This window comes from Clytia hemisphaerica, unplaced genomic scaffold (genome assembly GCF_902728285.1).
Source record: "Clytia hemisphaerica strain Z4C2 unplaced genomic scaffold, Clytia hemisphaerica genome assembly, whole genome shotgun sequence".
In the NCBI taxonomy this organism is placed as follows: domain Eukaryota; kingdom Metazoa; phylum Cnidaria; class Hydrozoa; order Leptothecata; family Clytiidae; genus Clytia; species Clytia hemisphaerica.
The window spans coordinates 25586-49781 of record NW_027104117.1 but is presented as its reverse complement, the minus strand read 5'-3'; the positions used below and the strand labels follow the sequence as shown (position 1 = coordinate 49781).

General features: G+C 35.1%; 1 protein-coding gene and 1 long non-coding RNA gene across 2 annotated transcripts; both read left to right on the top strand.

Moving 5' to 3' along the window:
* Positions 1-38: 38 nt before the first annotated feature.
* LOC136813494 (uncharacterized) lies at positions 39-2063 on the top strand. The gene has a single exon (XM_067070007.1). The coding sequence runs from the start codon at positions 39-41 to the stop codon at positions 2061-2063; it is 2025 nt and encodes a 674-aa protein (XP_066926108.1).
* Positions 2064-22492: 20429 nt separating this feature from the next.
* Positions 22493-23525, top strand: LOC136813497 (uncharacterized). The gene is made up of 3 exons (XR_010847484.1): positions 22493-22570; positions 22696-22779; positions 23168-23525. It is a non-coding gene; the product is annotated as an uncharacterized lncRNA (long non-coding RNA).
* Positions 23526-24196: the final 671 nt, after the last annotated feature.

Genomic DNA, 24196 nt, shown 5'->3' with positions numbered 1-24196 from the left:
TGAACCACGTCCAACGCCTGAAAACATTAACCGCCGAAATGACATCCGAGATTCACACCCTATCTTTGATCACTGGTGAGTTAATTTGTCGAATTATCGTAACAAATGTTAAACGTTCTACCAAACAACAAAGATTAAACTCGTTTCATACAAAGAACAAGAAGATTCAAAACCTCCTTCTAAATCAACCCGATCGTACCTCGCCGTCCTCGTATCGCATCCCGATCGTTAATCTCTCGAATGTTGTTTTAACAGAGGGAGAAAAACAAACATTGAGTTTTGGTTTAGATCACTCGTTTATCGATAAAAACAGGAATGTCAAATCGTTTCTTGCAGCTAACCTAGAAAAAATCGCCGAAAACGTCGACGAATCCGTCAAACCGGAGGAGAAAGAAAACTTTCACGAATTCCTCCGTGCTTACACAGATATATTTTCGAAAAACGTGTATAAAACTAAAGACTACACATATAAAAATTTGAAACGTCTCATTTCCAATCAAGACATCGTCATCGTCCCAGGGGACAAAGAGTCCTGTGTAGTTATCATGAATAGAAAAGACTATATCAAAAAACTCCAAAGTATGATTGCTGATGGAATCAAAGAGGGTATCTATGAATCAACCGAAGATGAAACACTTCCAGATCTCAAAAAGTTTCAAAGCTTCTTATACAGAAACTTTTCTAAACATAAAGATTACGATGATATGTATCCAAGTAAAAACCAACCAGCCCAAATGTATGGTCAAGCAAAAACCCACAAATTCGAAAACATGGATCAAATCACCACTGATAAACTCAAATTCCGACCTATCATCGCTCAAACAGGTACATACACATACAAAGCAGCTCAAATTATAGCAAAGTATCTAAAACCTCTCGTGTCAGACAACCCTTACATCATCAACAACACACAACAATTTCCAAGTATGCTGAAAGAACAACCTCCATTACAAGAAGATGAGGAATATGTATCATACGATGTAGAAAGCTTATTCACCAATGTTCCCGTCAAGGATACAATAGACTACATTATTGATCAAGTATACAACAAACGAAAACTACCAATTATCGCTACTAAATTAATCTTTACTCGTTTATTAGAAAAATTATCCAAAGAAAACACCTTTATGTTTGACGGAAAGTTCTACAAACAAACCGATGGATGCACCATGGGAGGTCCGTTATCCGTAGTGTTTTCTAACAATTTTATGACTAAATTAGAACAACAAGTTGTTGTACCCCTGAAGCCTTGTTTCTATCGCCGATATGTCGACGACTCTATAAATCGACGAAAGAAAAACAAACCAGATGTACTTTTCACAGCATTAAACAATTTTAAACCGGAAAAAATCAAATTCACAATTGAAGTTTCGCCAACAAAGTTCTTGGACACAAAAATCAAATATAATGAAACGATAGAAACATCCGTTTATCGTAGTGAGTATAAATTACCTAATCATTGGAAGTCGAGAGTTCCAAAACGATACAAACGAAATGCGATCAACACAGATATCCACCGGGCAGCCAAAATATCATCGAATTTTGACAACGAAAAGAAATTGATAAAGGATAAATTTCAACGAGCTGGTTTCCCACCAGATTTATTGATAGTGTATTTTCGTCAGTATACAGAAAAATATGAAGACGAGGTTATCATTCCACAAAATTTCTTTGATGAGCAAAAAGAAAAGAATATCAAAATCGAAATTCCTTATTGCGAGAAAAATGAAGAAATATCATCAAAATTCCTAGAAAAATTCAAAGCCTTTACAAATAATCGGTATAACGTTTCAATAAAATGGAACACTAAGAAAGTTAGAAACTTGTTCAAATTGAAAAGCCAAAATCCACATCCGTCTTGCAAAATCTACCAAGGAGATTGTATATGCGGGGGAAACATATTTGGTGAAACGGAAAGAAATGTTGAAGTCAGGTGGGGTGAACATACGTCATCAAGTGGGACATCTGACCTTCAAAACACCTCCTTAATAACCCTGATCATGCTTTCACGTGGAAAATCCTATCGCCTGCTCCAATCAACAAAAAAGAAAGAAAGAGCCTAGAAGCGTTTTTAATTGCCTTGAATGCCCCTTCATTGAACAATCAAACCGAAACAAAAACTTTACTACTTTTTCGGAATGGCATAACTTGATTTTAATAGCAAAACATTTTAATATTTTATGTTTTTATTACCCTTGAGAAATCATTGTTAATTCTCTAACTATCGTAGATATCTAATATCTACTATAGCCTATGGGAATTAGCAGTGATTTCTCAAAAACATTTCTTGTATAAACTGTACAGCATTTTTTAACGTTTTATTTAAATCATTTGCACTGAAGATGACTATGTCGAAAAGCTTATGCTAAATTTTTAAATAAAAAACTTTCGTGTCTAATTCTTTACTGACTTGAATGATCAGCTTATTTTTGTTGTTTGAAGAGAGGTGGAAAAGAGATTTTTCACATTTAAAGCCAAGCACTTTTTTATGAAAATCAAGTTGTGTTTTAAGTGCCTGTCTTTTCATTTTGTCAGTTTTCAGAGAATCTACAAAGGTATCCATTTCAATTTCAGTTTTCTAAAGCCCACCTTGCTCATCAACACTTTTGACTAACCTCTCTTTCTCTAGTATAATGTTGGCTTCTTTTGTAGCCCTTTCTTCGTAGTCATTTTTCATTTTTATTGCACGCAAATCATGAATTTCTTTTTTTCTTTTCAAATAGATTTCTTTCTGTCTAGTTTTAGAACGCCTAGCTATCTCCATTACTTCAGCAAGTTTTTCTGGGCTCAGCTTGTCACGCCACTGACTTGTTTTGTATTGGGTGTACATTATTATTGCTTCATATACAATAGTCAGGGCTTTAGGCTTGAGTTTCATAAGCCTGTCAAGTTGGCCAAAATCACGTTCAGCAGAGGCGTTTGTTGTCGGAACTGTTGATGACTGGGATATGAGAGCTTCAGAAGGATTTTTATATTTTCCATAAATATGATCATGTAACATCCTATTACTGACAGATATAAAAGCTGAAAAAATTATTTCCAAAAGTGGCTTGACCATGCTTTGGTCATGTTCAAAAGGTTTTACAAGACAAAAATAGATTTCATCTTTGTGTACTAAATCTGGAAACAAGCTTTCTTCCCCCAGCATAAATTTATCACAATTTTCACACCATTTCTCAAAACATTTAACCATGTGCTGATAATGTTTAGACATGTTGAGGGCTGTTTTCTCCTCATTAATTTTGCGCCACAATGGGCCAGTGATCAATTTATGAATAAGTCCCAGAGCTTTGGCTCCGACTTTGTACGCAAGAACTTTAAGGTCATGGTGAACTGCAATAACCAAATTGTTGCTTAGATCTATATAATCAAAAAAGGAAATCAATTTTGGAAACAAGGCAAATATTCCAGCACCATTGAGAAAAAGGATATTGAATCTATTGCCCAAAAAAGGATAGAGGGGGACGTGTTCTATACCGTGTTCTTCATGCAGCCATGTACTAAATTGGACCATTTTACCACTTTTTTCGCAACCAGCATTCTGAACTGTTTTACAAGTAGTCCTAGACTCGCCAGTTGAATAGCCTCCATTCTGCAGGGAGCCTACCTTTTTGTCTTGAAAAAGAAACGATTCGTACACTTTAAGGCTAGCCTCCGTTTGATCTGCCAAACCTACTAAAAAATGTAGACCACAAAAGTATTCGTTTACTGTTGCAAAATTTTTTTTACTGCTTTCTGATAATGTATCCCAATTAGAAAAAACTTTAGGCAAGACACATGTCCTAAAATTAATAAAAGTATGAATTTTTTTTGTGTTGCACATCTTTCAGACATTAAATTTTTTATACTAGCAAAAGTTTCTTCAATAAAGTTTGATTGATCAGAAAAGTGAGAAATGTCTTCGATGACTTCTTTCAACGTGTCCAATTGGGTTTGAGCAGTGCTATCACCAGTCTCTCGCAGGCCCAGAACTAAAGACTCACCACTAGGAGTGTTTACATCATAGGTAATGAAAGGACGACCATGTTTTGAGGTACCGTCTGAGTGCAGTGTATTAGAGCTGTTTTCATTTTCCTCACCCCCAACTAATTCACTTGCAAGTTGAATGTGGGCCAAGCCACGAGCTTCCAACAGCATAAGCCTAGCAAAAGTGCCTTTTGGTAATGTTTCAGCTGAAATACCAAGGAGCTTTTTTAGGACAACCCTGACTACATGTTCACATTTCCTAATACTAACCCCAAGCATGAGGAGGTCATCATACACCATTCTTATTGAGTCTATATATTTCCCATTTTTGAAAAATTTGGCCTCAATTTCTTTCAAAAAGACTTTCATCCTATCTTCAAGTTCTAACTTAGCATTTTCTAAAACTCGTACCTCAGAATTTAAATCATTTTTTTTTTTTTTTTTTTTTTTTTTTTTTTTTATACATAAATGTCAATTTTTTCTTAAACTGGTATATACTATTACCGGAGCCAGTCCCGGCATGGGTCTTTTGTGTTACAAAAGTTAATTGTCTTTAAATAAATAAATAAAAATGAAAATATCACAACCTCACTCACGGAAAGACGACAAGACTTCGTTCAGCTTTTGATCTTTCAGTGCTACTTGGTCTGGGGTAAATGTGCGACTCGCACGTTCACCTCTCAGACAAGCAACAACTGATCGGATCAAGATGAAGGAAATCTTGCGTCGAATCCCGGCGATCACGACACTCTTCATGCAATTTTGCTTCTCTGAGATTTTCTCAGAAAGTCTATTTAAAAATATCGAACATTCACGGGAAGTTCCGCCAGTAGCACCAAAAATCAATGGTGTGAAAGTCCCTCTCTCAATTTCCTGGATTCGTTGGTTATAAGCTCGTTTCTTCTGCTTCTCAAGCTTGCTAATGTAGTTGAAACGGATTTTTCACGATAACTCGGAGCTAGAAGGTTTGAAACCTTAACATCAAAGAATGCTCTCTGAAACCGTGTCCAAAAACCGTTACCACTAACATCGGCCCTTGCCTCATTACCACAAATAGCTGATTTTTTAAAATCAGCACTATCAGTTCTTGTGAGTTCCAATAATGCGGGTTCAATTTTCACATCATGTGCAACTTCTTTCAACATCATCGCTAACGCATCACGGATGTTGTTGTGACGATGAATGACGTAACCACCGAGGTGACAAGAAAGTGCATGTTCGATGGAGAAGGATGCTTGACATGCACATTTGACCGGTAGTCTCCTCATCTGCCAACCGTACCGCATGAAAATCGCATCAAAGAATTCTTGCTTGTTCAATATGAAATTTTCTTCCCTCAAAGGAAGAGTCGTCAACCACGATGAAGCACCCGGACATTGAGCAATTTCCAGTGCTTTGCGCTCAATGGATGGTAAAGAAGGGTCAATTTCCCGAAGGGTTTCCTCATATTCCTTTATTCGTTGGTTTTTTCTCGATTTGATTATCGAAATCGAGCTTGTATAATCAACGGGCTCTTCACATTGTTTTACGACACGATCTCGTAATTCGGCCGTCGCACTTAGGCTCGTTTCGTGTTGGAATTTCGCTTCTTCTATTACATTTATGATACCAAGTCCCCCGAATTTCGTCGGCAAAGCCATCAAGCGACGTTCAGTATCATTGCATTGTCTTCCATCGCAGAAGGCAGGAATCAAGTGGAATCTGATGACGTTTTCGAGTGGTATCAGGTATTCGTCGAGGTCTTTGACCGTACGGAATATGTAGTTGAATTTTTGGCGGTATCCAACTACGAATGAAACATACGCAGCTTGTGGTTGTGAACATGCTATCGTCGCCAAAAGAGTGAGCTCTTTGACCCATTCTGCAACTTTAGCTTCGATGTAATCCTTGCGGAATTTAAATAAGAATTTAAATCATCAATTTTTTCTTTTAAGCTTTTTACATAGGATTCTGTATAACTGTTAGGAGAAAATTCCTTCGACTTATTCTTCCAGGAGGAATAAAGTTTTCTGTGTCGAAAATCATCCTTCAGAGCCTGAGTTAATTCTTCTTGAAGATCTTTTTGTTTGCCTGTCAAGGTATCATTTTTTTCAGTAAGCGATTCAATTATACTATCCTTCTCTTTAACAGTTTCATTAAGTTTATCTATGTCACGCAAATGTCTTCCTTCCCTTTTGTTGACATTGCGAGTGTCAATTTTTGCCAATCTTTTTATCTTATTCTGTAGTTGATCACTCAAATTGTCTCTATCTTTCTTGATCTTTTTATATTCATTTTTCATTTCATCCAGTTTTTTCTCACAGGAACCTCTCAAATTACTTTCAGACTGAAACCATTCACAAAGCATGGCATTTTTTTCTTGCAACTTGTCCATTTTGGAAAGTAGGAACTTAATGTTCTGTTGCAAATTAGAAATAATTTTATTTTGACTCTCTTGGTGCAAAGGGTGATCAATTGAATTTTTTTGTTTTTTAGAAAGGAGTGGAAACTTGTAGTCTTGTTGAAGTAAACAATTCAGTTCAGTTGTAACATCAGAAAAGCGCTTTGACTTGTGATATTTTGAAACATTATCCAATAACGTTTGAGTTTTATCAAAAAAATTTGTTACTTCATTTTTTAGAAAGGCACTCTTGTCAAGCTCAATTGTTACACCTGTAAGTGACTTAATCAAGTCGAAAAAATCCTCTTGACTTTTTTTGAAGGACAGCACCATTAGATAATGAAAACTCAGATTTCCTAAATATCTCCAATTTTTCAGGATTACTAAGTGTACTTAAAGTAAGATTGATTGAATTACAAAATGGCCCTATACTATCATGATTTTTCTCATATAAGTCGGGGACAGGCAAATTCAATGCAGATTCTTGTGACTTCTTGACGAAACGAGAAACTTTTCTTATCAACTTTGAGGCTTTGAGATTAGACGTGTTTATATTAGGAGAAAGTATGGTTAGTACAGGCAACAAAGAGGACGATTGAAAATCGTTTGAGGTTATATACCCAGTCAACTTGGAGAAAACATTATACTTAACTTTATGAGTAACTGGGTCCCATCCCTCGGGAACTTCATTTTTCAAAAAGAGTTTTCCTAAATTTTCAAAGTTAAAAGTTTTCTCAATGTTTAAATCCTGCAAAAGGGAATCCCCCATCATTACTAAAGAAACATCAAACTATTTCACAAAGTTAGAAATGAAGAAAAAAGACTGCGTAGTTTCACCAAGTTGTTGAAATTCCTTGAGCTGAGAAGCAGAGAGCAAAATAAAAAAAAAACTTTTTACAGAAGGTTTCAGAAATTTTACAATCTCCCCTTACCCTAGCAGAATGAAAAACCCTACCAGTAGCAATAGCTTTGTTGAAAATAGATTTAAAAAACACTTTGAATCTCTTGAAAAGTGTTCAAAAAACTCAAACTCAATAATGAGTGGGGTGCGCAGTGGTGCGCGTGTTCACAGAAAAAAAAAATTCGACGAACGAATTTTTTCGCCTAAACCACTGTCATGTTTTGACCTGTCGCTATTGAGCTGATAAATTTAATTAAAAACAAATCATACCACCAGAAAATAGAAAGATTCAGCTTTCCAACGATGTATGCTGCCTCACATAAAATCTTTAAAAAACTCAAAAAAATTTGAAGTTTGTTCTTATTTTCGTTATAACTTTCGCCGTAGATGTTGCCTGGACAAGCATGTTGTAAGAAAAGAAAGCCCTGTCTTTTCTCTTCAACTTGAAAGCAAAACGGCCGTCGTAAAGATGGCAGCTCAAAAGCGACCGGCCGTTGAAAAACATTATTATTGTTTTTTTCGGTGCCGTGGTCATGTGCGGCGCGCTCGCAAAGGTACCAGTCTAGAAAGAAGATGATTGTGAGCCGAAGAAAAGAGGTATGGTCGTAATCCTTTTTTTATTCGATTCCTTAATAAATTCTGTACACTTTTAAAAAAAAGTTTAGCTCTTAGAAATGTTTTTTCATCAAGATATTTGGTGTCGAAGTCAAAAAACACATCTTTTTTTGTTCACCTCGCCAATTTCCGTGCAAAAAAGCACCGCCGATCGCGCACCCTACCTGTGAGGGGAATCGGGTAGTCAGTTCAAGGTGCTGACGGGGCGCTATTTGAAAGCGTCTATAGTTGTGAAAATGGGCCTCAAAGCCTCCTGTGACTCAACCAAATAGAAATAGAAATAGAAGGTACTTATTTCTTTAAGCAATCTTCTGAGCTGTATACAGCACCAGATGATGATTAATTAGATGATTTGATTACGTCAATTTTAAAAGAATTTCCAAACACTGGTTATAAAAGAATGCTAGGGTTTTTACAATCAAAAGGATTCAAGTGTCAGCAAAGAAGAGTATGAGGAGAGTTGACCCTGAAGGTGTGCTTCTTCGAACTTTGCAATCAAAACCTATCATAAGAAGGAAGTATAGCGTTGCAGGACCTTTATCATTGTGGCACATTGATGGCAACCACAAATTGATAAGGTAAGTCATAGTGTACACCCCCTTTTTAATAGGGGGATGCCAAATTTTCTGAGGGGCTTTGTAGGGGGGGGGGGTTCCCACTCCCAGATCAGTTCACATTCTATTTTAGAATAAAAATCTGTACCACCAAAACACGCGCTTGCATTTAAAATTATCATCCAATGTGTTTTTTCTATTTTCTTGTAGAGATGAGAAATTCTTTCAAAGTCTCCCTAAAATCATCGATCTTTGTACGACCTTATGGCCAACATTCAATGTCCTAAAATTCTTCACTTTCCGAAAAGTTTGTCCCTTTTCTCCGGCAAATTCTTTCTGCAGATGATTTTTTTAACTTCAATTTTTTACAGATGATCTGGTTGAAACAACGGGAAAGCACTTTCCTTTGAAGTCTATTGAGCGTGCAATATTTGTAGACTTACTCAGTTTTATTACTGAATCTGAATATGTTTGCTTTGCATTACGTGTTCATACAAAGAATAAATAAGCATTTAATGGCCTTTATTGATGGCTGGAATGATCACCCAATTAGTACCGAGAGCTTATATAAGATATACGGCTCTGGGTCGAGGATCAGCAATGAAGTTCGGATCCGATCGCCGTCGAGTGCAGACGTGTTACAGATTTTTTCAAAAACTATGATTTTTGGATTTTGGATTTTGGTTTTTGAACTTGATTTCAAACTTGGCTTCTAATTTTTGGTTTGTTTCCTGTTTATTTCGACACATATCTTCTTGGATCATTATATGCAAAAGAATGGATGAAAATGAGACTACACTGTAAAAATTCAAGTTCTTGTTTTAAGAAAAAAAAAGTTTATTTTAAGAAATTTTTCGCTTGTCACTATATTAAACTTTAATTTCTCAAACCAAGAAATTATTTAATAACTTAGAAGTCAACGACTCAAGAAATTTATTTCTCAAACTAAGAAATTAGAATAATTTAGAAAGCGACGTCTCAAAGATTTTTTCCGAAAACAAGAATTACTTTTGTGTTTTATTTGTCATGAAGTAATTAGCGCAAGAAAAAGAAAGTAATACAAAAAATAAATACTGTACAGTATTTAACGTATTTTTTTCTCTTGCTGTGTTACATACAGTTAAAAAGTGTAATAGCATGAGTATAATATACCGAAAGGGAATAAATCAATGCAAGAATTTACTTCGTCCGCATTAATTTATTTCCTTGAGGTATTATCTGTTAGTTATTTACAGATTAAAAGATTAAGACAGGTCATAAAATAGAAGAATTTAAGAAAACAATGTCAACAATAAACAGTTTGGTGTGTCATTAGCGTCATTGACTTACTCTTTTGTGCTAAATTGAAAGGGGGGGGGGAGTCGAATAAGCAGCGAGTGGATACACCAGGAAAATCCATTAAGTGACTTTGAGGGTGATAAATTTCAACAAGTCAGGGGGGGCACGCAGTTACTACAAGACATGATGTGTAGTAAGTGCTTTTCCAACACTTTTTTTCAAGACCACCACCCTTTGCAGTTACTACACCTTGGTAGTAACTGTTTTCAGAAAAGATTTCCAGGTACCACCCCTGTTTTTGAGTGATATCATCAAAAACATACCGGTACTCAAAATTACCCTAAGTTGCGATTATTTTTCAACCTAAATCCATTTTTGTGCTAGATTTTCTTTTAATTTACTTGGTTAAATAGCTGTTGAGAACATTTTAATGATAATTAGGGTAAACATAATTTCAAAGTTGGGTCTGAGAAAAATTTCAAATTTTTTTCGTCCATTTATAACAAAAATATTTTTTTAACAAAGAATTTTTTTCACAAATTAACTGCGCGCCCCCCCCCCCCCTGAACAAGTTAATAAGGCTGGCCTTAAAAAAATGTTGGTTTGCCGTCACCCGACCGAGCCTATTCCAAAACCTGCCGACCCAAAAAATTTAATTTCTATCTTCGAAAAGAAAATTATTTTTTGTTCCAAAAAAACTCAAACAGAAGCTCAAACTCTTCATAAATCAACAAAATAAAAATTATTTCCGACCGACCGACCCTCCTACAAAACCTAGGGTCGGATGACATCAAACCAACAATTTTTTAAGGCCAGCCTAATTAAGCGAAAAGAATGAAAAAACGAAACAATGCCAAATGTCATCAATCATCGAGCACCTCCTCTTCCTCCCTGGAAGAGAGATACAAGGTAAACTCTTTCCATTCTTTCTTCCACTGATCCCGAAATTGTTCTTGCACACTCTCTTCCTCTTTTTTTTGCCGAAGATGGCAAATTGTATAAATGTGAAAACAGCCCACCAACAGGCCGGGTAATTCAAATCCAAAAGGTAAAAATGACTAAACATGGTTATTATGGCCAAACCAATATCATCAACTCCTAACCGTGTTAGGATTTTGCCACATGATAATATGACTATTTCGTCTTGGCATAATAGGATCTTGGTTACGTTATGCGATTGCAGCATCTCCAGATCAGTTTTTGCCTGAGAAAAAAAGATAGGAACCATAACAGAATTATTCAAATAATATACTTTTTGAAGGGATAAATTTTCGCGAGGATTAAATTTCACAGAATTCGCGGATTTGGGTGTCATCTGCGAAAATAAGTCCAGAGGGAAATTTAAAAAGGCTTCATCTGCTAAAAAAATCCCCGCGATATTTGAAAAGGCGAAATCCTAAAATTTCGCGGATAGGCTCATCCACAAACATTAATCCCTGCAAAAATTTATCCCATCAAAATACAACCCTTTCAAATCATAAACGGTTGTTGTAAAAATGAAGTGCGTTTACAAAAGGTATAATTTAAAATAATTTAGGTAAACGAAGGCCAGTCAATCAGTTATTTTATAAAACAAGAAATATTTTACCTGCAGTTTTTGGATAATTTTGGGTGGACTTCTCTTCTTGTTTCCCCTGGTGAACATAGATTGTAGGTTGTTCATCACGTACGTGAACTTGCAGACTTTTCCTGTTTTGAAAATGAAATCAAAGTTTACCAAGTATCAATTTTCCAAAGCATTCTTAATATGCGAATTTACTTCGGCGCATAAAGAATATTTTCATGTTTGACGAGTATTCATTTTTGTATTATAAGCATAACGCTTATAAGCATTTAAGTTTCAGAAAAAAATCCAGTTTGCTATGCACAGGCAGTTCAATGTAAAATCTCATATCAGTACATTTATCGTTTACCGTACAAATACCGTACATCACATACAATGCGCATGCGTAAACTAAAACCACAAGTCATTATTACCAGCAGTATACAAGGAGAAATGAAAACATAGGGGTGGTCACTAATATGGTTGGGGTTGTGGAGGTATATTATAAGAAATATTTTTTATAAGAATATCGATCTTACCAGTTAGGGTCAAAACAATGCTAATTATACTAATCTTTTTTTTTTTTTTTTTTTCCTTTATTGAAACAAAGACACGTGTACACTACGAACATATATTACAAAACATTACTTAAACATAAAATATAGTCCCTCCCCCCGCTAGGAACTAACGTTATATCGCCAGAGGTACTAGACTATGTAAAAAATAAATAAATAAGTAAATAAAGAAAATAAAAAGAAAAAATCTTGGAGAAGGAAGCTACAGTTGTTAGGTAAAAGCCTAAAATAAAGCACCGCTAAACCTTCCAGTTTCGTTAAGAAATTCAACAACAGAACAAAGAATAGATTTATTTAGATTTGAAGTCAAACTTTCATCCCCATATAATAAAAGCCGACAGAAAAAAGGAGGGTTAAGTGGCGGATGAAAAATAATGCCTAGGGTCTGAAGTTTGTCGAACAAAGATTGTCTTGCATGGGAATATATAGAGCAGTGCAGAAGAAAGTGTTGAGTGTTTTCAACAGAGTTAGTTCGGCAACCACAGAAAGGGTCTAAAGTGTCGCGGAAGCCATGTCTAAATTTATGCTCGTTGAGATGGCTGAAACCGACCCGAAGTCGATTAAGAAAGATCACTCCTTGAATGTCAGGAACATCAAAAACATGGGATCGCTTGGGTCTCAAAAATTCATAGATTGCTTTTTGAAAGTTTTAATTGAAGGTAGATCTCGTATATTACCTCCCAGAACATTCCACTGAGATATGCAGTACGGAAAAAAAGTGTTACGGAAACGTTCAGTTCGTATATTAAGAGGATAAATAGGATTTCTTGTTCTAAGGCCACCTGGTGCTGTAAGTCTTACTGGCAGGTAGTTACGTAAATACGAAGGGGCTAAATTGTTAATAATTCCATAGAAGAATGTCATTCTTCTAGCAAAGCGCCTGTCAGCAAGACTTTCAAGACCAAGTTCTGAATATAGTTTTTCTTGAGACGTTCCACGAAAACAGCCTGTTATAGCAAGGCAGGCATTATATTGAATAGATTCAAGCTTCTGCACAAAGGTAGCATTTCCTGGGCGGTCATATACGATATCACCATAATCAAGATGAGGCCTAATGAAAGATTTATAAATGGTTAGTAGAGATCTCCTAGGCACATGCTTGCGAAGTCGGTTAATAAGACCAATTCCTTTATTGGCCTTTTGTATCTTCTCATCTAGATGGCGATCAAAAGAAAGTTTTGAATCTAAGATTAAACCAAGATGTTTCTGGTACTCACTGGTCGCGATATTAGAGTTATTAAAGGATATTACTGGAGCATTAGGAGGAGTGAGTCTACAGGTAAAATAGACTTCAACAGCTTGCTTAGATGGGTCAGGGTTAAAAGACATCTTCCATTGATGAGCCCAATCAGTTATCCTGGAGAGATCTCTGTTAAGTACATCAAGGCTCAAGAGTTGATCAATCACAAGAGAGAATAAAGAGGTATCGTCAGCAAAGATCTTGGGTTTTGACTCAAGGTTTTCTGGAAGATCATTAATATAAATTAAGAAGAACAATGGACCAAGAATCGAGCCTTGAGGTACCCCTGCATTGATTCACTTCCACTCAGATGTTTTCCCATTCAACACAACTCTCTGATGCCTATCGTCAAGAAAGCTGCGAATTAAGGAAAGTAACGGTCCAGTCACCCCATAAGATTTGAGTTTAAAGAGTAAGCCATCGTGCCACACCCGATCGAATGCCTTTGAAATGTCTAAAAACACCCCCCTGGTATCTAGAGAAGGATCTTTGTCAAACCCTGTATAAATATCATGCGTTATGGATAACAACTGAGAAATGCAGGAATCCCCCTCCCGAAAACCAGACTGACAAGGAGAAAATAAGTTGTTATTTTCAAAATATCTGTAAAGTGTATCATAAATACACTTTTCATATATTTTTCCAAACACAGGAAGAAGAGACACTGGTCTGTAGTTTTTGGCTATGCTCCTGTCTCCCTTTTTATAGACAGGAACCACGTTTCCTTTCTTCCACTGTGATGGGAAGATGCCAGAGTTGATAGAAAGATTGAATATACTAAGCAAAGGTTTTACTAGAGACTTACCACAGATTCTGACCATACGAGTAGAAATATTATCCCACCCATGGGCCTTATTAACATTCAAAGAATTAATAATAGACTCGATTTTTTCTTCTTCAAATACAAGATTATCGAGTCTGGAGTTAGTAAGAAATTGTTCAGGTGGCAAAACACTGCCAGTATCGATAAGTGAGCATTGGTTTGAAAAAAAAGAGTTGAAAATATCGGCCTTCTCAGAAACATCGCTTACAAGGACGTTTCTTTCATTTCGAATAGGTGGAATTTTCGAGGTTTTACGTACGTTCAGAAACTGCTTCAGAGTAGACCAGTATTTCTTACTTCCTATGTTTGGATCATTTAAAGAGTTGCCAAGACGAGAAAAATAGTTATCCTTGACAGTCTTGATTATACTAATCTTTACTGGTATGAGATTTTACATTGACCGGTCACGCAAAAGAGAAGCTTGAGATCTTTACCTGGAGGTTTGCAATCTTTTCTTTGAATGGAGTAATATATTATAGGGTCAAGCAGATTACACAAGTTCTCCTTTAACTTGCCAATAGTGGTGTTTTCACAACACATCAGAATGGCTTCGTTGATGATCTAAAGTAAACGTTTAAAACCTTTGCAATCCTTTCCCTTATTCTCAGGTGAAATTACTTTTAAAAGGAACTTTGCCTTATCGTAATAATAAGTCAAAACTAGGGGGATATAAACAATTAGTACATGACACTGTATTAATTGATTTTCGGGCGAAATTTTATGGACCACCATCCCTTCCCACTTAAAGTCTATTCACGATAAGTGTGCACTCTTTTTTCATTTACCTATAACTTTTGAAAGAATTCTTCAATTTTTATAAATTTGGTATCATTGGAAAGATGTTAGTGAGTGGAACAATTTGAAATTAAAAAATCTTTAAAAAAATTATAAAAATGAAGATGAAAATAAAGAAGAAAAAAATGAAGATCTTGTAGAAAGGTGATATGACTTTCATTTTCACTGAAGTGGCTTCTTGATTATCGAACATTATCACTGTGAAAAAATTTCTCAAAAAAATAATCATTCAGTCAAAAGATATCAAGCAAAGTTATAAGCTGATTGACGTCTAAAAACGGTGTTTCCTGCTGTTTTTTGTTGTTTTTTGGGATCAATCACTTATCAAATTTGTATCATAACTTTTTAATGAATATATATTTTAGTAAAATTTCTTCACAGTGATGATCTCCTAAGATCAAAGAATCTCTCCAGTGAAAATGAAAGTTATAGCACTTTTCTACAAGATCTTCATTTTTTTCTTCTTCATTTTCATGTTCATTTTTAGAATTTTTTTAAACACTTTTTTATTTCAAATTGTTCCACTCACAAATATCTTTCCAACGATACCAACTTTATAAAGATTGAAGAATTCCTTCAAAAGTTAAAGCTGAAAGAAAAAAGAGTGCACACTTATCGTGAACAGACTTTAGTTCAACTGTGTATCAACTGTTTTAGATCTAAGTTACTAAGCTTACCCCCTGGTCAAAACCAGTTGCTTTAGCAAGAGAGAAAATAGCATACTAGTAATGAATTAACCAACAGCTGTATAGAAATTTTCTTACATATCTATAGTCTTTGAATACTGGATAGAGTTCCAAGACTTTAGTCACGAGGTCACCATTCGTTTCTGCCAGTGATGAAATTGTTACACGTCTGCTTTCGTATTCTTTCTTTAGTAGAATTTTCATAGTAGCATCGTCTTGCTTTTTTTTGTTTGATTCATCAGCAAGCCATTCTGTGACCTTCTTTTTCATGGCTGATAGGAAAATATATAATGAACGTTCTACTTAAATGGGATTAATTTTCATGGTTCATCCCCAGTTAAAAGGATTAAATCACTCAAGAATATTTGCTTCTATAAGATGCAAAATAGCCTCAAGTCAAAAACGAAAAAACTTTGTCAGTTTTCTAAAATTTTTTGCAGGGAAACATTTTTGGAGATAAACCCATTTCACATTTTTGTTGGGTCTCACTAAAATCCATGAAAGTTAATCCCTGCAATAATTAATCTCATTAAAGTAACTGAAGGGCTCAACTTCAATATTTTTCAGGCCAACTTGGAGGCCCAATTGTTTAGCTGTTCAAATTTAATAAATTTCTTTCCCAAGCATTTAGTTTCAAGTTACAGTTAAATCAAACAAACCTGCTGTAGGCTCACTCTCAGAGTCAGCCAAATTTCCGTCAGTTACCAGACGCCGCTTTTTGTAGGGTCTTTTCTGGTCTTTCCTCTTTGATTTGACATTCTTTAGCCTGTTCTTAAGTGTTTGGAGGAGGTTCTGTAAGATAAAGGAAAAATAATTTTAAATAAAATCAGGTTCAAGAGAAAAAATGTTGGAGGTCACATGAAGAAGTGAGCTACCATGCGATAAAAATTTGATTTTGTTGACACCATTTTAACGATCTAATTTATGTAAAAAAATTCTCGACCACATGCAAAGCTTTCCCAAGAAACATTCCTATTAGACTAGATAAGATTCAAACTATTCGATCTTTGAAAACTTACATGTTTGCTAAAAACAGGATATTTTTTGGTGAGTGCTTCAGAAACATCCATTATTTCAAGTGTGGTTGGATATCGACTGAACGGTGGCTGAAATGATGCTCTCATCATAATGTTAATCTGGGCCCGAGCAACAGTGTGCAAAATATCTTCGGGTATATCAGGACAGCTTAGAAGCACAGGATCATGGTACAGATCGTAGATTGGTCCTTTAAGTTGGCTCTGAAGTTATAGAAGGGAAGATTTTCATGGAAGAAATTTCCGAGTTTAATTTCGTCATTTAAAATTAAAAAATTTATAAATTAAATTCTGCAAAACACAAATTTCAAGATGTTATTTTCCTAATTTACTCCCAAAATTAAAGTCTGTCCAGGTATAATTGGCAGTGGAAACAAAAATGCTTGTAACTTTTGATAGTCAAATATAATTATGGAAATTTTTTTTGTTTGTTTTAGAGAATCAAAAGCGCTATATTTGAATGTATTTTTGGTTTAAACATTCGCGATTTTTAGCGGTTAAATTTGCGATTGTAAAAATTGAGCTTTTTTTCTACTTATGCTATAACGTTCATTTTTACACCAGTGGTAGTTCAACCTTAGGTTAAGAAGTTTGTTAAATTTCAAGGCGAACAGAAAAGTCCTTCGGAAGATATGAGACCCGAAATACCCCTTGGTAGCACTTTTCTGTGAAATATCAAATCTCCAACTTATTACTAAAAACGGGGGTTATGTTATCTTTTTTGAACAGTGCAATTAAAAGTTGGAAAATGTTTTAAGTGTTGGTGCATTGGTATTATTGGTATCATTGATTATTTCGAAACGAAGTGAAATCACAGTATAATTGTTTTTATTGAAAAGATAAGCATGAACTTATATTGCCTTTGTTATTTTTAAGTCATTAAAAGAACTTTGCTAATTCACAAAACACTAAACACAGTTTGGCTATGAGGTCATTAAAGAGATCGTAAAATGTGTTATGATCGAAAAACTGTTTTATCATATCACTACCCCCGTTTTTAGTAATAATTTGGAGATTTGATATTTCACAGAAAAGTGCTACCAAGGGGTATTTCGGGTCCCATATCTTCCGAAGGACTTTTCTGTTCGCCTTGAAATTTAACAAACTTCTTAACCTAAGGTTGAACTACCACTGGTGTAAAAATGAACGTTATAGCATAAGTAGAAAAAAAGCTCAATTTTTACAATCGCAAATTTAACCGCTAAAAATTGCGAATTTTTCAACCAAAAATACATTCAAATATAGCGCTTTTGATTCTCTAAAACAAGCAAAAAAAATTTCCATAATTATTTTTGACTATCAAAAGTTACAGGCATTCTTGTTTCCACTGCCAATTATATCTGGACAGACTTTAAATTATATTTTTGACCGAAAAAGGCTTCAGCCGCGAAAACAAAATTCAAGATTTTCAAGATCGGAGCCATGAAAATTCCGAAAATTTTCTAACTTCAAGGCAAACAGTAATCATTAAGTTCAATAGATATTTATGAAATTGCAATCAACAGCAATCAAAAAAATATGTCAAAGAGATTCAAATTTATTATACCAACTTACATTTAATATTGAGGGTTCAGGAGCATCATTTTCCTTGTCACTCTCTCTCTCACAACTCTAAAATGTTAAACAAGGTTTTACCATGAATGTCTGATTTTTTGTATGACTTCGGTCGTCGAAGCTTTGAAACAGGACTTTGGAAAAATCATTAAATTTGGACTGAAAATAACACCTTTATCTTGTATTTTGAAGTATGGGACTTGTTAGTGAAGGCTTAACTGAGATACGTTGGTTTAACTTTATTCAGGCCTGGCTTTTTTGAAGAATAATAAGCCGGGGGGACATCACAATGATTTTTCTTAACTTCCCTATGAGGAAAAGCCTGTTATCGCAAGAGTTATTCAAGCACATTCAAATTTGGTGCTGATAAATGAACATGATAGTTAAATTTGGTTGAGGTGACTGCCACCATTTTAAGATCCTGGTGTCTACACCTTGGCCAAACAATTTTTTTAGATTCAAATGGTTAGGTTAAACTTACCGAATGTCCAAGTGTTCTTTGGATGGGCGACGTGTCCTTTCATCCCCAAGAGAGTGCTCATCAGTGAAGCATGGTCTGGTTGATGACTGAAAAGAAAATAATTGATTTTTAACATACATATTATGGTTAGCTCTGGTTAGCTCACTATCCAGAAGTCAACCTGGCATTCATTCCTTTGTATTTTTCACTATAAAATAACCGTTTGCTTGACATTCCTGCTTGTGTTGCACAGACAATTATAGTGTGTTAAAAAATGCAAAATCTCAATTTAATATATGATCAAAGTTATTAAGTTGTAAATATATAGATGATAGATTTAACTGTCTTACACTTGCATAACCTGACTGATTCAAGTTAATGGCTGGACTGCTTGAGTGAATGGATGAACTGCTGGAACTGCTAGAGTGAATGGATGGACTGGAGTTTCCTACAATGCTCAAATCCTTTTCAGCACGCTGAAAAAAGAAAAAAGTGACATTAGTAGTAAAGAATCAGAAAATAGAAAACCCTGCTTGTTTCAACACTAACAAAACAAAAAATAGGAAACATAGGTTAAAAAATGCGCTTGAGACAGTCTGGATTATTGAAAGAGAATTTGACTGGTATATCTTGAACTAAGGGAGCCCCTTCAAAACTTAAACTTCCTTGCCACGGAAAACATGGATTGGCAAAACAAACTACAACTTTGAAAAAGAAATTGCCAATGCAGCCCCGTATTATCATCATCAGAAAAAAATAACATTACAACAGATTTAAAATAGAAATCGAAAGTTAAAGGCTGTTTAGAAAACTAGGTTCCTGATTGGTTATCTGAATTCTTTCGAGGCAGCCTGGGGATGGCAAAATATTTCTTCACAGGCAGTTGGCAGATACATGTTTATTACATGCAAAGATTATTTAGCAGTGAAGCAAACCCAACGTGAAAATTTTGAAAAGCTTTGGAAAAGCTAGACGTAAGCAACTCAAACCCTCCCAATATTTTTCATATGGCAAGTGTTGGAGAATGTGCACACGTCTTAAAGTTTGCCTTTACTGGTATTTCGACTTTTAGCTAAAATAAGATACAAAAGGAGAAAAATTATAAAAATGAAAAATATTAAAATATTGAACTAAGGGTCCTGTAGCGCAAGACCATAATATAAGACACTCAGAAAAACATGACCCAAATCACAGAAAAAGCTACAGGACCAGGCTGACGAAGACGAAAAGAAGCGAGAAACAAGCAAACACCACAGGATGAAAGAAGCACACGAGCAGTAGATATTCTAGAAAATACTAAGAAAATAACGTGAAAATAAACTTACTAAAAGCGATTCCAGCGTGCACTATAGCAAACACATACTCCAAATAAAACAATTTAGTATTTGACATAAACTTCACAATGCCTCTGTAACTTCGAGGAGAAAAACACTTTTATCTCGACATAGAGATTTACTACAAAAATTCTCAACATAGAGGTCTTCTCTCTAACACAGCTCTTTACACCGTGATTATCAAAAAGCAAATGAACAAAAACGGAGTCGCTTCTGAGGCCACAAAATTTCTAATTTCCTAGGGGAATACATTAACTGTTAAAAAATATCTAAGACAAAAAATGCAATTAAAATTGAACTAGAAAAACAAAAAGAGCAGTAATAAAAACTTAATTTGCGTTAACTGTAAATTACCATATCATTGTATGACGTCATATAATATGGGACTATTCCCATAACAGCAAGTTTTAGTTTGGATGGCTCCCCTGAATAGTGAATTTTGACAAAAAGAATGGAAAAAGGGTGTGATTGAAGTACTTTAATCAGATTAAATTTTGCGAGATTAAAATATGCAACCATAAAAATTCACGAAATTTTCATTGTATCTATATGTTGGAAAAATCTTTATATATTTAATTTTGCGAGCAAGCCTGAAATTGTAATTTTTTTTGGGAAAAGTGTAGGATTTGGACTGTTTTTTTCGCCTAGTGGGTTGGAAAAATTTCATGTGGATTTAATTTTATGAATGAGTGATCCTAAATGTTTTAGCAAGATTTAATTTCTTGAAAATGGCAAAAATTTGCCAAGTCACAAAATTTTATCTTGTGAAAATTAATTTGATTTAAGTATAGTAGTCATCCATTTATCTCCCCAAGAATAAGAAACCACTTTCACTTACCTTAACTTCTCCTCCCCTAATGATGGTCCACAGCTTTGATTTGACTTTAATATTTTGCATTGTTTTTTCGGGAAAGAACTCACTTAAACTGTCAAATACAAGTTCCTCAAAGTCAGAATCGTTTGCAAATCCATAATCTTAAAATAAACAAGGGAAGAACTTTCAGTTTTTTGTTTAAATAAAATCTTAACATCAAAACAAAATAACCAACAAAGATATTATTTTCCCAAAAAAATGTCCTCCGACTAAGGGGTCACTTCTCACAAATCGATTTTAAGTTCAAATAACGTCAATTGACGTTTTGAAAGCTGACCCACCCACCCACCACCCTAAACGTCACACTGCTAAAATCACTGAAAATCAATGTAAAGTTTGATCGGTCTACCATTTTGTTATTATGGATCATTTTTAAAGGTTGGTCTCCACTAAGCTGCTCTCTATCCTCTAACGAATCGTGCTCCGTCTGCGATCGATTCAGACTCGGGCGCCATTCCATCAAGAGCGCTAAAAAAAGGAACCGCCTGACTTTCTACTTTTTGGCGCAAAATTTTTCTCTGCCATTACGTAATCTTTTTCAAGGACCAATCAAAATGCTAATTGCCGACTTTTCATGTGCCTGCTTGCCGAGTGGAGACTGGCCTTTGGACTGTTCCAAACTTTCAATCGAAATGTGGGATTTTCGATCACGTGATAATAGGTGCGTGATCGCTTTCGTTTTTTCGAGCTGCGAGAAATTTTCAACTCGATATCGATAGACACAATAAAACCCTTGGCATGAAAAAGGCAAAATGGCGATTTGGAAAGGGTAAAGATTTTACTGAAAATCGATGTTTAGCAAAAGTTGAAATAACGTCACTGGCTGTTAACCCACCCACCCACAAACGTCAATAGACGTTATTTGAACTTAAAATGGATACTGCATTCAAAAATGCCACTCAGCTAGCATGCCTGCTTGAAGAGATCATCCAACTCAGTGGATCCAGCGGCTATGGCCATCATACTTTTGTTGTGGCAGAAAAAGTTAAAGATATAAGGACATTCTTTGCTTGATCTGATGAAATATTTCAAAAAAAAGCTTCCTTTAAAAATATTTAAGTTACCTGTGAACTTTTTCCCAGCAGCAGGAGACAGATCTTGAATCTTTTCCAGGATTCCCATTTTTGATTAATCCAAAATCAGCTTTCCAGTGTACGCTGTGTGTGGTCTCGGTGTCTGGTGTGCGGTAATAGATTTTCAGACGAAAACGCGGGAAACTTATCAGACCGCGGGAAAAATGCGTCTTTGGCAGGAAAAAGCAAAGCAGATTTTTGTTTTTGCTAAACGGTACATAAAGAGTTGTTTATGTTTTCTTAATTCCTAAATTGACAAAATATACACAAATGCATCGAAATAAATATCTTTTTTGATTGAATTTTTTTATAAAAACCGATTTTATCATGTTCTCTTGATGTCTAATACCGAAATTATCTATTTTGTTTGTTAAAAAAAGTTTAACAGCTATTAGCTATAACCCGAAACCATGGCAAAATCTAGATCAAAATGGTAGCGATCAAAATATGGAAAATACAGTGGCTGTGTTTCACTGTAAATGCTGTCCTTCTTTCAAATGTCTGACATTGAGGTTGTTGCTTCAACATATCAATGCTGTACATAGTAGACAAATCAATTTCAAGGTCCAATGTGGGGTTAATGGCTGCCCTTCTATTTTTACCAAGTATAACTCCCTGTATAAACACACATTAAAGCACCATGCAGATGTCTACAATGGTAACAACACCAACAATAATAGTGTGTTAAGTGTGAATGATGTAAATAGTGGTGATGGATCTTGTGCTGGAGAGTATGACATTCATGCAAGTGATCAACAGAATGAAGCAAATGATTCATCTTCCAAAAACTCGGAAAATTATGCGAGTGAAGACCTAACTAGAGATGAAGTCACAAACACAATTGCAAACAATGATGTTTTCGAAGCCAACGATTCGGATAGAAGGGTGAGTATTTTCAACTTTTACAACAAAATCGCAGACCATAGATTTGTTTACTAATCCTTTTTCCTAAACAGTATAAGCTTGTTTATGTTCATTGCTGGAAATAAAGGTTTATAATAATAATAAAGGATTACAATCATCCAGAATTTGATTCCAAACGAGCTGGTGCTTCATTCATATTAAAAATTAGAGAGCGAAACAAATTAACACAGGTTTGTGCACTTATTTTATCAGCAGATTTAAGCGCCGGTCACCAAATTGTCTCAAAACCGTACACAACATGGTACCGTAAGATGTTCTAATACGGTCCCTCTGCTCTAAATCCGAACGCTTTTGTGTGCAGCTAATTCGATTAATATGCGCCCAAATACGCCTGTACTTTTGTTCCGGCCTTTGAATCTCATTCGCCCGATCCCGCCCACACATTCTTCAGGATATACCAAGGGTCGTTGAAATTGGGGAAAATCAGAAAAACCGCCATTAGTAAGGGAAATATTTCTAGAAATTCAAATTTTGTAAAATTTCCATATATACTGTGAAATCTTTGTGCAATAAGGTATTTTCTAATTTTGCTTATTTTCTCCTTTATCAACCACTCAGGCAACTGTTGACTCAATCGTAGACGGAACCGAGCTTCTCATGGAACAAATACTGATTTCAAAGAAGAGAGAAATTGAGAAAGTTTTGGAACAATGCACATCTAATTGCAAAGATGAAATTGCAAAAATCCTTGAAAATACAACCTCTCCATTTGAAGGACTTGAAACTAGAAATCTTCAAAATACCTATGCAAAAGAAAACTTTAACCACGTTGACTACAATGTAATTGCTCTAGGAAGAAAATTAATAACAAGGAAAAAAGGACATAAGCGTGTTTTGGATGAAAAGGAAGAAAGTTTTATTTACATTCCTCTACTTGAAAGCCTGAGGCAACTTCTTAGTAATAAACGTATCAGGGCACTTGTTTTAAGGAAACCAACCTTAACAAAGCCTGGAATTTACTATGACATTCATGATGGTGCTATTTACAGAAATGATGATTATTTCAAGAAACATCCAAATGCATTAATGTTGATAATTGTTCATGATAATGAAGTTGAAGTTTGTAACCCATTGGGGTCCAAAAGAACTAAACACAAAATTGACTTATATTATTATTCAATTGCTAATTTGACCCCCAAGTTTCGCTCAAAGCATTGTTCAGTACGATTGTTAGCAATTGCTAATGCTAAACTGGTCAAAAAGTATGGAATAAACAAGATAATGGATCCTATTATCAATGATTTGTTGAAACTTTATGATGGTGTTCGCCTTATTTACGATACTGAGATATTGACTATATTTGGAAAGGTGATCCTTTGTGCAGGAGATACACTTGGTCAACAATATTTGGGTGGATTTAAAGAAGGTAATTCATTCCAATTTTTTTATTGAGAAATTGTTTTTTCTAGAGGGATTACACAACCTAAACATCAGCTTTAATAAACTACACCCATGAACTTGCTGCATATTGTAGGGAATTGTGGTTTCCCTTGTTCAGTCCAAAATGACCCCAATTCAGCAAAACACTTTTGTTTTATACTCACTTTAAAAAGCATGTAATTTGCTTCCTTTAAAAACAGGCTGAGG

What these genes read in the sequence shown, in the direction of transcription:
- LOC136813494 (XM_067070007.1), top strand. Translation starts at nt 39, where the DNA reads ATGACATCCGAGATTCACACCCTATCTTTGATCACTGGTGAGTTAATT.